Raw genomic sequence first — 15,397 nt, forward strand, 5'->3', positions numbered from 1 at the left:
GTTAGTTTTCTTCCTGTTTTATAACTTTGCTTTCAAAGAATTATATTACCGTACAGTGTGCTTCTCTCTCTCTCTCGTATTGGAGAAATTGTGTATCAGCCTATCATCACAGGCAAATGGGTTTTTTTTAGAGTAACGATTCCAATACTATATTATGAATATGATTGGAATACTGTATGCTATAAAAATTTTATGATTCATTCTTTACTGTATAGGCCAGGCTACCATGAAGCAATTATATCGATTACACCACACTCCCATAAAGCAATAATACTGCTGCTTCTTTGTTAACAATGCATGCATCATTATACCTCTAAACAAATATGAATTTCTTTTTCACATTATCTTTCCAGTTTTGATGTCCAGAGTTACACACCAAAATGTATGACGCCTGCAGTGTTTTGTACCATATGAGACAATATTGATATGGGTACTGACAGACAGATGATTTATCTTGTAAAAGACAATGTAAACTTACAGTATTGATAAATACAGTACTATAAATGTATTTTCTCTCATGACCTTTTTTTTAACATCTTTATTGGAGTACAATTGCTTTACAATGGTGTGTTAGTTTCTGCTTTATAACAAAGTGAATCAGCTATACATATACATATATCCCCATATCCCCTCCCTCTTGCGTCTCCCTCCCACCCTCCCTATCCCACCCCTCTAGGTGGTCACAAAGCACTGAGCTGATCTCCCTGTGCTATGTGGCTGCTTCCCACTACCTATCTATTTTACATTTGGCAGTATATATAAGTTTCTTATGACTTTCTTAATAACATTTTCTTTTCTCTAGCTTGCTTTATTGTAAGAATACAGTATGTAATACATATAACATACAAACTATGTGTTGATTGACTTTATGTTATTGGTAAGCTTCCAGTCAACAGTAAGCTGTTAGTAGTTAAGTTTGGGGGGAGTCAAAAGCTATACACAGATTTTTGACTGTGCAGGGGGTTGGCGCCCCTAACCCCTGTGTTGTTCAAGGATCAACTGTATACTTAAAGCAAGAAGAAAGGAGAAAATAGTAAAGAATAGAAATCAATGAAATCGAAACAGAAAAACAATAGAGAAAAAGAAATGAAACATAAAGCTGGTTCTTTGAAAATATCAATAAAATTGATGAACCTTCAGCTAAATGAATCAAGAACAAATGAGAGAAGACATCAACTACCAATACAAGAAATGAAAAAAGGGACATCACTAAAGACCCCACAGATATTAAAAGAATAGTAAGGGAATACTATGAACAACTTCATTTTTATGAATTTAACAACTTAGATGAAACGGACCAATAGTTTAAAAGACAAAAATTACTAAAACTCGGTCAAGAAGCAATAGAAACCCTGAATGATTCTATAACTATTAAAGTAATTAGATTTGTGGTTAAAATTCTTCTGACAAAGGAAACTCCAGGACCTGATGATTTCACTGGTGAATTTTATCAAATATTTAAAGAAGAAATAGTGATTCTGTATGATCGAGAAAATAGAAGAGTGGCATCATGACTTTTATTCTTTCTTAGAGGTCTTCCAAAAAAGAACAAAAAATGTATTTATTTTCTTTATGAAATAAAACTCCTATCTTGCAATTACCATGTGGGTCCATTGAAACCTCTTAGAATATGATAGATCATGGGATCTTAGTGATCTTGATTTAATCATACTAGATCTATTTCATTATTCTAAGAAATATTCAATCATTGCTCATTAATTATTTCCAGCTATGCTAAAAAAAAGGAGACTAAATAATAAGAAGAAAACAAAAAATGATGGCATCTCCTAGCAGGATGATACAATATTGAAATGAATCACCACTATTACATCATCCTTCAGTTTTCTGATTGCACTGCTCAAAGTGTAACAGCATCTTTCAAGAAGATAGAAAGAAGACAGTGACACCATCCTTGTCGTCTTATGTTAGCTTTCACTGAATGTAGTTGAAAATTGAGAATTCTTATTTCATGCGCAAGTGGCAAAGGGAAGAAAACTGAGATCAGGAAATGTTTCACAATTATTAGATGAACCAGAAGATGATGGTGAACTTGATCATATAAGCCAAATCTCTTGATGACTGAGTAAGTGATACGTGTCTAAGAACAACAAGGAAATTTGTTATTTTCATTTAGTTAGTCATTCATCAGGAACGACTGGATCGTACAATGTTTTGTGACAAGAAGCTGACCATCTAATTCTGCTAAAAGGACACTTGACAGTATTCTTTCATCTCTGATGATGTACATGTACCAAAATGTACTTGATGTGGGTTGTCAGTAGATAAATGGACAAGGCCCGTGTGTTTTAAACGAGGGAATAGATTGGGAGGGAATAGATGGTGTAAATGAAACAGGTCATTGGACCAATCACTCTGACTGGTATTTACACATTTAAAAATGATGTGCAGTTATGAAGCAAACGAAATGGTCTTCCTCTCTTTAACAAAATTATGAACCTTCGAAGTTTTCAGAAGTAGTGCATTTTGATGATGCAGGTGGAAAGTGAAGGCCCGGAAGGCAGAGGGGCCCCACTGAGAGGGCAGGATGGCTTCCAATAAGGCAAGGCATCTAGGTTTGGCTGGTGGAGAGTGAGGCTGGGGAGGGTGAAAGAGGCTGAGCTCTCCAGGCAGAGGAAGGGGCCCCTCCCCAGAGGCATCCTGGGTTCCAATCTCTGTCCACCGCCCCATCACCTGGGTCCTTTTGGACAAGTCAGTAACTTTTCTCTAGGCCCCAATTCCTTCAACTGCAAAGGCAGGAGGTGATGCCTCCTTAAAGGGCTGTGGGGTATGGAAAGATGTACCTTCATGAAACACAGGTATGGGGTCCGGCCATGGGAAGGCTTGGCTTTCTAAAGCTGTGCCTTGGTTGGGGTCTCAAAGCTCACTCTCCACCAGACCCTTGGAGCCCCAGCTGGGCCTCCCGGGAGCCCACCGCTTCCTCTACATCCATCCTCTACTCTGGGGCTGCTGAAGGATGTTTCTACGGCACGATGTGACCCACACACTCCACGGCATAAAATCCTCTCCTGCCTACTGACCAAGCCTGGCACTCGAGCCCCGTCACATCTGGCCCTCCTGCATCTCGAGGCCTCCTCTCCCACTGTGCATGCCACTTCTGAATACGCATCCTCTCCCCATTCCCTCAATGTGCTCCACACTCCCACCTCTGTGGTTTTGCAAATGCTGTTCCCTGGCCTTGAACCACGGTCTGGTAACCTGCACCAGACGAACTCCTACTCACACCTCAAGACCCAACTGAAATGTCCTGCTTTTTCTGTGCACCTCAAGCAGGCTTAGCCTCTTGCCTCCCTGTGGCACTTCAGACATCCTTCTATTTCTTTATTTTTGTACGTGCCGCAGTTCAGCCCCGAGCCCCTCAAAGGGAGTGTTCATCTCATCCATCTTTGTACCTCTGAGTCCTGGGGCGACACTGAGCACACAGCAGACCCTCAGTAAATGTGTGATGAATGAACAAATAATACAACTAAGAAGGTGGAATCATTTGGATGGGAAGATTGCACTTTGTGGTTGAAATTTTCCATATCCATTCTGCATACATTCTCCAGAAAGTTCCTTCTGAAGGATATTTTTGTGCTTTGTTTTACCATTAAGCAATCAAGTCTCATATTAAAGCTCCTCATAAATGGAGCAATTGGAAGCAGGTGTTCAACTCACGTGTGACATGATCGTTTCACTTAGAAAGAGACTACCGTCGTTTTCTTTCTCACTGGCTTTTTAAGTATAGACAAAATAAAACCAGCAAATTCAGAGGGAAAAACTAAAGTGCAAGATCAGAGGGCCTCTGCAGCCTAGCCAAGTGCCACAAAGTCTGGCTCAGTGACAGGGGCTTCTGGGGGTTCCCCCTTCCAGGGGTTGCCCTTGCCGGGTGGAAGGGGCACTTGCCTATAGCGCCTGGGGGCTGGGAGTACCTCAAGGGCAGAAGGATCCAGTGGACGCCACTACTGCGTTGTATCACTGTAGCAGCAAATGCAGTGGATGGTAACGTTTCAAAAAATATTAATAGTGTACTTATAATAATTGGTAAAGGAGTGGCTGAATGGCTACTTCATTCATGCCTGTCAACAGATCTCAATGGAGAGCAGACTGTGACACGTCCCGGTAAGATGGGAACCCACTACCGCTTCAAGGAGCAGATGCTCTTACTGAGAGAAGCCAAGGAGTCAAATGGAGTCACAGCTCAGCTGGACGCAGAGATTTTCCTGCCGTGAGTGAGGCCAGCATTGGGTGGCCGGGGGTCTGGTGGGGAGCACTGCCTAGGAAAGGGCTGGAAGGGGTCCTCGCACCTCCCAAAGCAGCTGGCACAGCTGAGCCCAAATTTATAAAAAGAAAACTATACAAGTATATGTGTGTGTTTATGCACATAGAAAAAAGACTGAAATGACACTCAGTATCCATCAGTTACCATAAGGTGTTCTGTGCTTCCCCAGTTCACACCTACTGCCCAGGTTAACGTCTCAGGCCTGGAGGAAGTCCACGTGTTCTCCTGACAAGCACCGCACCTCCCTCTGCATACGGTGTCCCCAAATGTCTTGGAAGGCTGAGCAACACGTGTATATATCTGACCCAAGGCTCATAAAAAGAAAAACAGATATGCATATATTTATGTGCAAAGCAACAAGACCAGGATGATACACTTTGAAATACCAAAATGACGCTCACAGGTGCTTAGATCAGGTGTATCTTCTAACCTGTATCTGCATTTTCTAGTCTTTCTATACTGTGTAATTCTGAATGTGATTTTTCTTGAACTAAGGAAAAGGCAAAATAAACAGCTCCTGGGGGGCAGCTCCATCATCTGCACCCGTGCGTGGACACGGCGTTAATGCTGGCCCATGCTGCTCTCCTACCTCATGAGTCTCTGAGGCGCGGTGTCTTCTATTCTGAACGGTCTCTTCTCACACAAATTTCGAAATTCATGGAAATTTAACGTGACGCTGAGCCTCAAGCCAAGAAGGCCCAGGAATCGCTCGAAATCCTCGTCCTTCAGGTTGAAGACCAGGTGCTGCAGCTGATGAAGGTCGTGCATGGTGACGATGCCATCCCTGTCCGTGTCCATCTTAAAGAAGGCCGCGTAGGGCTCCTAGAGTCAAAAACGCAGCGTCAAAGCCTGTCCCCCAGAACCTGACGTCATCCCCCCACCCCTGCCCCCCGCGCTGTGGACTCATCTCCAAAGTGAGGAAGGAACCGTGTTTCGACTTGGCATCTTGGAGATCTCACTGCTCCAGGAATATCCTTGCCATGATTTGCTCTCCCCGGGAAATGATGAACTATGTCCTCAGGTACCCTCTTTTAATGCAAAGAGTTCAGGAAAAGGGACAAGAAAGGTGTTTCTTTCCCTTCTGCTCCCTCGGCTTCTGGGACCGGTACTTCTAGTACCAGAAGTAAGAATGAGTACGCTGGAGCTTTCCAGGACATATAAAAATCTTGCCCTCAAGTTTTTATATCACTTTCATAATGTCTGGCAACTTCTGTCCACGGGAAAGCCAGTGCTGTGCTGACCTCACCCTGAGTTGCCGCCCAGAGGCTGGGCCCTGTTTTGATGCCTGTGCTGAAGGCCCCGCCTGAAATCTGCCTCTGTGTCTGCAGGTCGTGCTGCACGAGCGCGGTGATTCCCATTTGACAGATGGGGAAACAGAGGCCTGCAGGGAACCTGTGCTCGAGGCCAGGCTGCACAGCTCAGGGCACACACTGGAGGCGGGCTGCTTAGTTTCAAAGCTCAGCTCTGCTGGCTACTAGCAGAGTGACCAAGGGCAAGAGACTTAACGCTGCCAGGCTTCTCATGTGTAACGGGATCCGGGGTGGTTGTGAGGATTGAATGTGCTAACGAGGTGAAGCACTTAGGAGGTGACTGACAGGTTTCCTAAGCGCTCTAAAATGTTGTTACTATTACTGCTGCCCGAGGTCGGACAGCAAGTGCCCGGCAGCGGGATCTGAAGCAGGTCTGTCCGGGCCAACACCCTGCGGCCCCCGCCAACGCCCCTGTCTCAGGCTAGGAGAGCTGCAGCTGCTGTGGTCGCAGAACCCCTGTTGCCATCAGCCCCTGAGGCAGTCCCACCCACGGATCTCTCTGGGTACTTCCGAGGCCCCGCCTGTACCTTCACGTCCCAGGACCCTCCACAGAGGTCATGTAAGGCAAGCCCTGCCGTGACTCGAGTGTCCACTTCAAACCTTCTGGGATTTTGTGGCAAGATCTATCTGTACTCACTCACTTCTTCTTTCACCAAAAATTACTCAGCACTGACACATGCAATCACGGCACTAAATACGGTGGGAACCGACTTCAAGGGCTGCCCCTACCTCTCAGAGACGCCACTGTCCAGCGGCCTCTTCTCCAGGAGCACAGCCGGCAGGGGCTGCAGGCCCACCTCTGTGCTGCTGATTCCCTCCACGTCACAGCTCCAAGCCCTCGCACACCTCCAAATCCCCGTCTCCAAAGGCTGTGAGGTGACTCCCCTTGGATGTCAAAACAAGCAAGGCCGAAATCAAACTCCTGGCCCACGCGAGACCCAGCTCGTCCCCCATGTCCTTCCCGCTCGTCCTCCGGGTCCTTCCCGTTCGTCCTCCGGGTCCTTCCCGCTCGTCCTCCGGGTCCTTCCAGCTCGTCCTCCGGGTCCTTCCAGCTCGTCCTCCGGGTCCTTCCAGCTCGTCCTCCGGGTCTTTCCCGCTCGTCCTCCGGGTCCTTCCAGCTCGTCCTCCGGGTCCTTCCCGCTCGTCCTCCGGGTCCTTCCAGCTCGTCCACCGGGTGCTTCCAACTCGTCCTCCGGGTCCTTCCAGCTCGTCCTCCGGGTCCTTCTAGCTCGTCCTCCGGGTCCTTCCAGCTCATCCTCCGGGTCCTTCACAGCTCGTCCTCCGGGTCCTTCCAGCTCGTCCTCCGGGTCCTTCCCGCTCGTCCTCCGGGTCCTTCCCGCTCGTCCTCCGGGTCCTTCCAGCTCGTCCTCCTGGTCCTTCCCGCTCGTCCTCCGGGTCCCTCACAGCTCGTCCTCCGGGTCCTTCCCGCTCGTCCTCCGGGTCCTTCCCGCTCGTCCTCCGGGTCCTTCCAGCTCGTCCTCCTGGTCCTTCCCGCTCGTCCTCCGGGTCCCTCACAGCTCGTCCTCCGGGTCCTTCTAGCTCGTCCCCCATGTCCTTCCAGCTCGTCCTCCGGGTCCTTCCCGCTCGTCCTCCGGGTCCCTCACAGCTCGTCCTCCGGGTCCTTCCCGCTCATCCTCCGGGTCCTTCACAGCTCGTCCTCCGGGTCCTTCTAGCTCGTCCTCCGGGTCCTTCCCGCTCGTCCTCCGGGTCCTTCCCGCTCATCCTCCGGGTCCTTCACAGCTCGTCCTCCGGGTCCTTCTAGCTCGTCCTCCGGGTCCTTCCCGCTCGTCCTCCGGGTCCTTCCAGCTCGTCCTCCGGGTCCTTCCAGCTCGTCCTCCGGGTCCTTCCAGCTCGTCCTCCGGGTCCTTCCAGCTCGTCCACCGGGTGCTTCCCGCTCGTCCTCCGGGTCCTTCCCGCTCGTCCTCCGGGTCCCTCACAGCTCGTCCTCCGGGTCTTTCCAGCTCGTCCTCCGGGTCCTTCCAGCTCGTCCTCCGGGTCCCTCACAGCTCGTCCTCAGGGTCCTTCTAGCTCGTCCTCAGGGTCCTTCTAGCTCGTCCTCCGGGTCCCTCACAGCTCGTCCTCCGGGTCCTTCCCGCTCGTCCTCCGGGTCCTTCCCGCTCGTCCACCGGGTCCTTCCCGCTCGTCCACCGGGTCTTTCCAGCTCGTCCTCCGGGTCCTTCCAGCTCGTCCTCCGGGTCCCTCACAGCTCGTCCTCAGGGTCCTTCTAGCTCGTCCTCAGGGTCCTTCTAGCTCGTCCTCCGGGTCCCTCACAGCTCGTCCTCCGGGTCCTTCCCGCTCGTCCTCCGGGTCCTTCCCGCTCGTCCACCGGGTCCTTCCCGCTCGTCCACCGGGTGCTTCCAGCTCGTCCTCCGGGTCCTTCCAGCTCGTCCTCCGGGTCCTTCCCGCTCGTCCTCCGGGTCCTTCCAGCTCGTCCTCCAGGTCCTTCTAGCTCGTCCTCTGGGTCCTTCCAGCTCGTCCTCCGGGTCCTTCCAGCTCGTCCTCCGGGTCCTTCCCGCTCGTCCTCCGGGTCCCTCACAGCTCGTCCTCCGGGTCCTTCCCGCTCGTCCTCCAGGTCCTTCCCGCTCATCCTCCGGGTCCTTCACAGCTCGTCCTCCGGGTCCTTCCAGCTCGTCCTCCGGGTCCTTCCCGCTCGTCCTCCGGGTCCTTCCCGCTCGTCCTCCGGGTCCCTCACAGCTCGTCCTCCGGGTCCTTGCCGCTCGTCCTCCGAGTCCCTCCCAGCTCGTCCTCTGGGTGCTTCCCGCTCGTCCTCCGAGTCCCTCCCAGCTTGTCCTCCGGGTCCTTCCAGCTCAAGAAGTGGCAGCGTCTTCCTTCTGTTGCTCAGACCGCAAACCTAGGGAGCGTCCCCGGATCCTCCCTTTGCCTCACACCCTGCATCCAATCTGCCCACACAGCCATGGGTTCAGAGCTTCACTTCTCCCACTTCCACTGCCTCCACCCGGACCCAAGGCTCCTGGGCTTCCCGGCTCCCACCCTCGCCCAGCCCCCTATTCTCACAGCAGCCAGTGATACCTGCACAGCTCAACCCAGTGCACGTCACTCCTCTGCTCCACCCACGGCACTCGGGGTCCAATCCTCAATCCTGACTGTGGCCCCAGCCCCCTACCCCTCTGCCCTCATCTCCTCCCCGCTCACCCTTGCTGGGTTTTTTTTGGGGGGGTGGTGCACAACTCTGTCAGGTACACGACTTTGATCTTCTTGGGGTCAAACTTGGGCAGCATGGTGGAGGCGGCTGGTGTCAGATGAACCCGGATTCGGGGCAACTGAAGAAAGTTGCACCTTGGCCCCCCCGAGCCGAGAGCCGGAAGCTACTTGCTGCTGTTGGAACATGCCAAGCCTGCCTCCGGCACTCCAGGGATTCTCCACCAGACCTGCTGGGCCTTTGGTCTCTGCCCGAATGCCACCTCTCCAGGGAGGCATTTCCTGTCCCCTCTGTCCAAGGGCACCACCCTGATGGGTCTCCGGCCTCTCACCCTGCTTTATTTTTCTTCCTAGCCCGTTTCACCACCTGACTCTCTGGAGACTCACGTGCTGTCTGCTCCACCTCTAAAGGTAAACGTGGGCTCTGATCCATTCCTCGTGACAGCTCCAGTCCAGAGAGCAGTGCTTAGGAAACACCCGTGGAGTGAGGCTGGGTACGAACGATGCAGCAACTATTTCCTGGGTACCTATGATGCACGAAGCACCCTGCTAGGTGCAGGGACGTACTGATAACTGGCCCCTGACATCAAGGTTCTCCGTCCAGTAGGGAAGAAAGATGTGTAAGCAAATGACAGCGAGTCAGCGTGATAAGTGCAGCAAAAGGCGGGGGGAGAAGTGCTCTGACGCAGCCCTAATTGCTGGACTACAGGAACAATCTAGATGCCATGGAAACCCATATTTATAATCTTCACAAATTTAAAACATTTACTCATTCCCTGAATCTCAGTCTTTGACTTCCCAGCATGAAGACTCCTAATTTTATTGGAGCCAATACATGTTGGAGTGAAAAGGATATTATTTCAATTCCTGGCTACGACAGTTACTAGGTATGTGGCTTCGGGGAAGTCTCTCCCCATCTCTGACCCTCCGTTTCTTCATCTATAAAATGGGAACGCTAGCGCCTACTTGATAGGCTAGTTGTGGGGACTGAAACAACTGAGGCCGTGTAGGTTCACTGCCTGGCATGTAAAGTGAATTCTCTTATGCATTTAACAAATACCTATTTGCATGGTACGCACCGTGGTAGCCAGTTGTGTTATCGTGCCTTGACGTCTCATGGAATTACAAGTCCCCCACATTGCATGCCGGAAGGTGAGTGGACAGCAGCAGACCTCCCAGCAGGTCTGAAGGGCCGGAGGGAGGACTAAGAACTTAAGAAGGACCAGCGCTTTGGTAGGAGTTAGCTGGTCACAGAGAGAGGAGTGACAATCCAGGCAAAGGAGTAGGATGTGCAAGGCCAGGAAGGGGAGGCTGGGTGCTGGCCGTAGTGTGACGGGAGGAGAAGGGGGGTCGAGAGGGGCCAGAGACAGGCTGCAGACCAGACAGGCAGGACCCGGGCTCATCCTAAGAGAAAGGGGACACTCTGACCAGAGCTGCGTGTTGGGATCACCCTGCAAGGTCAGGTGTCCAGGACAGACTGTGAAGTGAAAAATGCAGCGGCAGAAGCATATGTATAGGAGACCCTATTTGTGTGGGGACTTTGATCCTGCTTGTTTTTTTAAAATAAACATGACTTCACAGACATGCACCTGAACCTGCACGGACGCTGTCTAGAGGGTGAGGTTGAAGGTGAACCCACAAGGGCCACAGGAACCTGTCCCCAGGTCATGTCCCCAGGTCACGCAGGGGGTCTCTGTGCCTGCTTTCCTCACCATAGTCAGGGACGGGGGACGCCCCTTGTTTGGTCACAATGAATTATCTCCTTCGACTGTTCGTGGTCTTTGGCCTGGGCTATGAGGTTGAGGCTGCCTTGCTCAACTGTGCTGTTGCCCGTAAACCTAACTGTGCTGAGATGGACTCATCTGGCTACAAAATCGCTGGGCAGACAACAGCGGCAGCAGGATTAATAGCATTTTCAACTAATACAAAATCGTTTCTTCATTATTGATGGACAGAGAGATTCAAGAATTTCTCATGAATAGGAGCTCAATAAAAGAAATAAAGTGACGGTACCTTCCCACTCAACAATCAATACACAGTCTTTGGGACTTCCCTGGTGTCGCAGTGGTTAAGAATCTGCCTGCCAGTGCAGGGGACATAGGTTTGATCTCTGCTCCGGGAAGATCCCACATGCCGCAGAGCAATTAAGCCCGTGCACCTCAACTACTGAGCCTGCGCTCTAGAGCCCGTGCACCACAACGACTGAAGCCCGCGCGCCTAGAGCCCATGCTTTGCAACAAGAGAAGCCACCGCAATGAGAAGCCCGTGCGCCGCAATGAAGAGTAGCCCCCGCTCTCTGCAACTAGAGAAAGCCCACGCGCAGCAACGAAGACCCAACGCAGCCAAAAATAATAAATAAATAAAATGAATAAATTTATTAAAAAAAAATAGACACACTCCTTGTCCCGTTTACATATACACGTGAGGGCAACGAGCAGCCCCCCAGGGAACCTGGATATAACCAGCACCCGAGTCTGTATCACGCAAACCCTGGCAATTAGGGGTTCACGTCTTTGTCTTATCTACTAGGTTATAAGTTCTTTGCAGGATGGGTGGGTGTTGGTGAACGTTTTTAGTTAACTATTTAAAATAAAGACCATCTTAGGAAATACGGGCCATCTGAGTGCCGTAACCAAGCTACACTGATAATTAACGTAGCAAGGCGGTGGCGCCAGCAGGGAGCTTGGCCTCCCCGCGTCCCCAGGGGAAAGGAGAGTTGGGAGGAGACAGGCGAGGAGGGGCCAGAGCAAGGGGCCTGGGCTGCCATGGGTGAGGCCGCAGGACAAAGGCAGCAGCGGGCGATGGCCACCCGGCCCTGCTAACCAGCACGGAGGGGCTGCTGCCCCCGTGCCTCTGCTTCCCCTTCTGCCCTCTCTCCCTCCCGCCAGGCTCTCCACCCCGTAAACGACGCCCGCCTGCTCCGTGCTCTTCTCCGCTGGGCATCACATTGGATGAAATAATGAGGACTAACCCTCCCCCTATCTGCTTACGGTGACCATATGTTTTCAAACCAAGAATTAGGACGTACAGTCTGATAGCTGGACCGAATAGTCAAAGTCAGAACCATGCCGCAAATCTGAGCTAGACAGTCATCATAAGTATATATTTTAAAATGGGAGCTCAGTAATAACCAAAATGAATCTCCAATTGGCAGTCCACGCGGGGAAGATGTTTCAAGCACAGCAAACTCTGGATGCCCTGCCCCTGGGGGCTGGCTCCACCCACAGGGTGCTCCCCACCTCTCCTCCCCTGGGCTCACTGGATTTTCAGCTACTGAGGTGTTTGCCCCTGCACACCCTGGGGTCTCCACACCCTGGCGAGGACACATTCTAACTCCCTCGTGCCCTCTGCCCCATTTCGTAGCTAATGTGGTCGATTTATCAATTTTCCTTCCCACTTTAATGACCCTCTTTTACTTCTCAACACAAAAACATTTGAGGTCATTCCTGCCTCTGTGTTTGAATGGCTGCTCTTTCTCCTGTCTTATCCATTACAGCTTCTGCATGCAAACCATGCCTCGGTCACACAGACCTGGGAGCTTTTCCCTAAAGCACATGACCTGTCTGCCACCCGCCTTAAGCAAGCCCACTCTTCTATTTTTCACTCCCTTCTTTTTCTGGCCAGCACATGCTGAGGGTTTAAGATTAGGTTCAGGGGTCACCTCCTCCAGGAAGCCCTCCTTAATGGGTTTCTTCCCCTGTGCTCCCATAGCACAGTACCGGTCCCTCTACGGCAGCCAATCATGATGTGTCGAATTGTCTGTTGACCATCTGTGTCTTGGGCTGGACTGAGCTCCCTGAACAGGGCTCCCATATTTCAGCCCTAGCTTTTAGCCGAGAGTCCAGCTTATGACATGTAAGTGCACAATGCTTGTTTGGTGAGTGCAGGAGTAGAGTAGATGGAATGCCTGAAAGCATCCTGAATTCACTGTAATTTGGGTTGTTATGCCCCTTCCCACCCCTCCCTGTCTTGTGAGGAGGGTCTCCTTACTTCTCCAAGGCCTTTGAGGGGCAGAAGGCAGACCCAGCAAAGTGTCAGCAGGGAAGGGCCTCGGGGAGGGGAGGGCATCGCAGAGTTAAGCCCTGTCCCGGGAAGGGGAGAAAAGGCAAGCCCGAGTCTGCGGACGGAGCGCTCTGTGTCCCGACGAGCAGGACGTGCTGGGGCCGCAGGGCTCACACCCGCTACTGCAGCTGAATGGCTGCGAGCGAGGAGAGGGTAGGAGGGGTGTCTGGAGAAGCCAAGCGGCACGGAGGTCATGATTTACCCGGAAGGATTCCTTCAGTCTCCGGGGGAACTGTCTCAGGCACTCTTCAGCAGTTATAAAGTAGCCGTCCAAGTTCCCTTTGGAAAGAACTGGAGTCTGAGATGAACTCACTTCTGGCCCGTTCATCTTAGGATCTGAAACAACGACATCAATCAGGGGACTTCCCTTAGTGGCGAGCACGGCTCTTTATTTCTATGTCAACACTTGACTTCTTCGGTCCCCAGGCCTGTTAGAACACTATACAGTACTACAACCCCGCGGACTGAACCTAGCATGAACTCTCTTATGGTCTTAGACATGTCCCCGTCACCACGAGAAGAACCTGTTCTCCAGACCACCAGGGCCATGCTCCTGCCCAGCACGTTTCCTGTCTGGCTCCTCTGTCCGTCCTCCAGGGCAGGGACCACATCTTGCCCATCTCTCCATTCCCAGAGGCAGAGAATGAGGATTCCTGCCTGTTCTGTTTCCTAGAATCAGGTCCTAAACACAGGAAAGTGTAATTCAGTCATGAGGCAGGTCCTGACCTCCTCTGTGCTAGAGGTCTCTGGACAAGTCCTGGTCTTTTCAACAACCCTAAGAGGTAGTCTCTTCTTGAGCCCAGTTTACACACAAGGAAACCTATTCTTATGCCCATTCTCCAGATAAGGACATGGAGGCTCGCCTCCCCAAGGTCACGGGGCTCACAGACTTCACAGCTAAGCCAGGCCCCTCGGGTTCCAGAACCCAGCTGGTTGATTACTGCATTAGGCCCTCTCTCTCTCTTAAAACGGAGGAAGGAGGTGTAACCTCCACCTCAAAACCAACCCATTTCCATCAGGTTGTGACACTTTGAGTGTGGCCTTGTCTAAAGCCAGGCTACAACCTGGGACTTGGTTTTGGACGTGAATCTCTGCACATGTCACACCCACAGCCCCCCTGCCCCCCACATGGTCTGCAGGATGGGCAGCGGGCAGGGCGTCTGGAGCTTGTGGGCATCCTTGAGTCCAGCCCAGAACCTGGCCTCTGCCTTACCCCCACCTGGGCCTGGAGTGGCCTCCCTGGGCTTCGCTATGCCTGGCAGATAACACGCCCCCCCCCACCCCGCTGCTTGATCCCCTCTGCCGTGTCCATCCCCAACCCCCCAACGGCCTGGAGCCGCCATCTTCCCCCACCCTCAGCATCTGGCCATATGTTGGGGGGACTGATGGAGGGCAGAGAGGGGGAAGGAGGGTAGGGAGGAAGCTGCTGAGTGCAGTGCTCGCTCTGTGACAGGCTCACCACCCTGGGACCTCAAGCGAGTGACCACTCACCCTGGGCTCCAATGTCCTCACCTCAGCGACGGATGCACCCGGGCATCGGAAGCACTCGCTAAAATAAACGGGGGTTCCTCCAAGAAAGTCAAAACACGTAGCCAAAGAAAGTGTCAAAATCTTAAATTCCATGGCTTCCGTGTTGTCTTTTTGGGGGGTGTGGGACCCCTCTCCCTTAGGATCGGCAAATGAAATCGGTGGGGGGGGGCGGTGGTGTTGGATGGGTCCCAGTGGCCAGCTTCTCTAGCGAGGCCCGCCGCACCGTCCAGTCATCTCCCAGGCTAACCCCGGGGAAGACGGCAAAATGCAAATAGGGCTCTGGGTTCCGCCCCATCCAGCCTGCAGTGCATTGATATATCCATGGAGTCATGCATATATATGTGTGATTTCTGCAGCTTTTCCAGAGGGCTTATTTGTCTACCTAAACTTCAGTAAGGGTGGAGACAAGGGAGGGGAGAGACGACAGAGCCAGGAAGCGGGAGGCTGGGTGCTGGTCATCCGCCTGCCTGGCGTGCGGCCGGGAGAGCAGATTACAGAGCAGGTGGCGAAGGGGAGGCCCCGCCTCCAGCCCGGACTCCACGGTGCCCAACAATCTCCTGACAACCATGTGGGTCCGGGACGGGGCTGGGGCAGGAGGGGAGGGGCGGTGGCCGGGTGATCCTGGGCGGGTCACTGGATCTTTCAGCACCTCTGCTCCCTTATCTGCAAAAAGCGAGGAGGAACATTTGCCTTGCTGGTGCGTGGGTGTCACTAATCACAGATGACCAGCATCTATGCTTAGGAGGAGAACCTTAAAGGACACGAGGTGTGACTGGAGAAGCACAGGCTTGGGAGTAAATTGTAGAAACCATTTGGGCTCCTACTATTTGCACGAGGCTCTGTCCGACAAAATTCTGCACTCACGGTGCGGCTGAGTGAAAAAAAAAAAGGCCAAAACACAAAGAAAAAGTTTTTTTTAAATGTCTGTTTCAGTCTTAGGACTCACACACCGTTTCAACATCTTAGCTCACACTACTTCAACCCCAGCAGCCTAGTGGCACCACTCGGAAAGACCGGCAGGGCCACGGGTGGGAGACAGGTTTGCACTTGGCCATCA

At 52.0% G+C, this 15,397-nt stretch overlaps 1 protein-coding gene across 1 annotated transcript in view; it reads right to left on the minus strand.

Moving 5' to 3' along the window:
* EFCAB6 (EF-hand calcium binding domain 6) overlaps nucleotides 1-15,397 on the minus strand; it is a gene marked incomplete at its 3' end in the record, with an annotated part of 176,396 nt that overhangs the window by 76,561 nt on the left and 84,438 nt on the right. Inside the window, 2 exon segments of the mRNA XM_082666200.1 lie at nucleotides 4,869-5,101; nucleotides 13,013-13,146. Coding sequence (XP_082522326.1) covers nucleotides 4,869-5,101; nucleotides 13,013-13,146 — 367 coding nt within the window.

The sequence above is a fragment of the Grampus griseus genome (genome assembly GCF_964374135.1).
Source record: "Grampus griseus genome assembly, chromosome: 11".
Taxonomy (NCBI): Eukaryota; Metazoa; Chordata; class Mammalia; order Artiodactyla; family Delphinidae; genus Grampus; species Grampus griseus.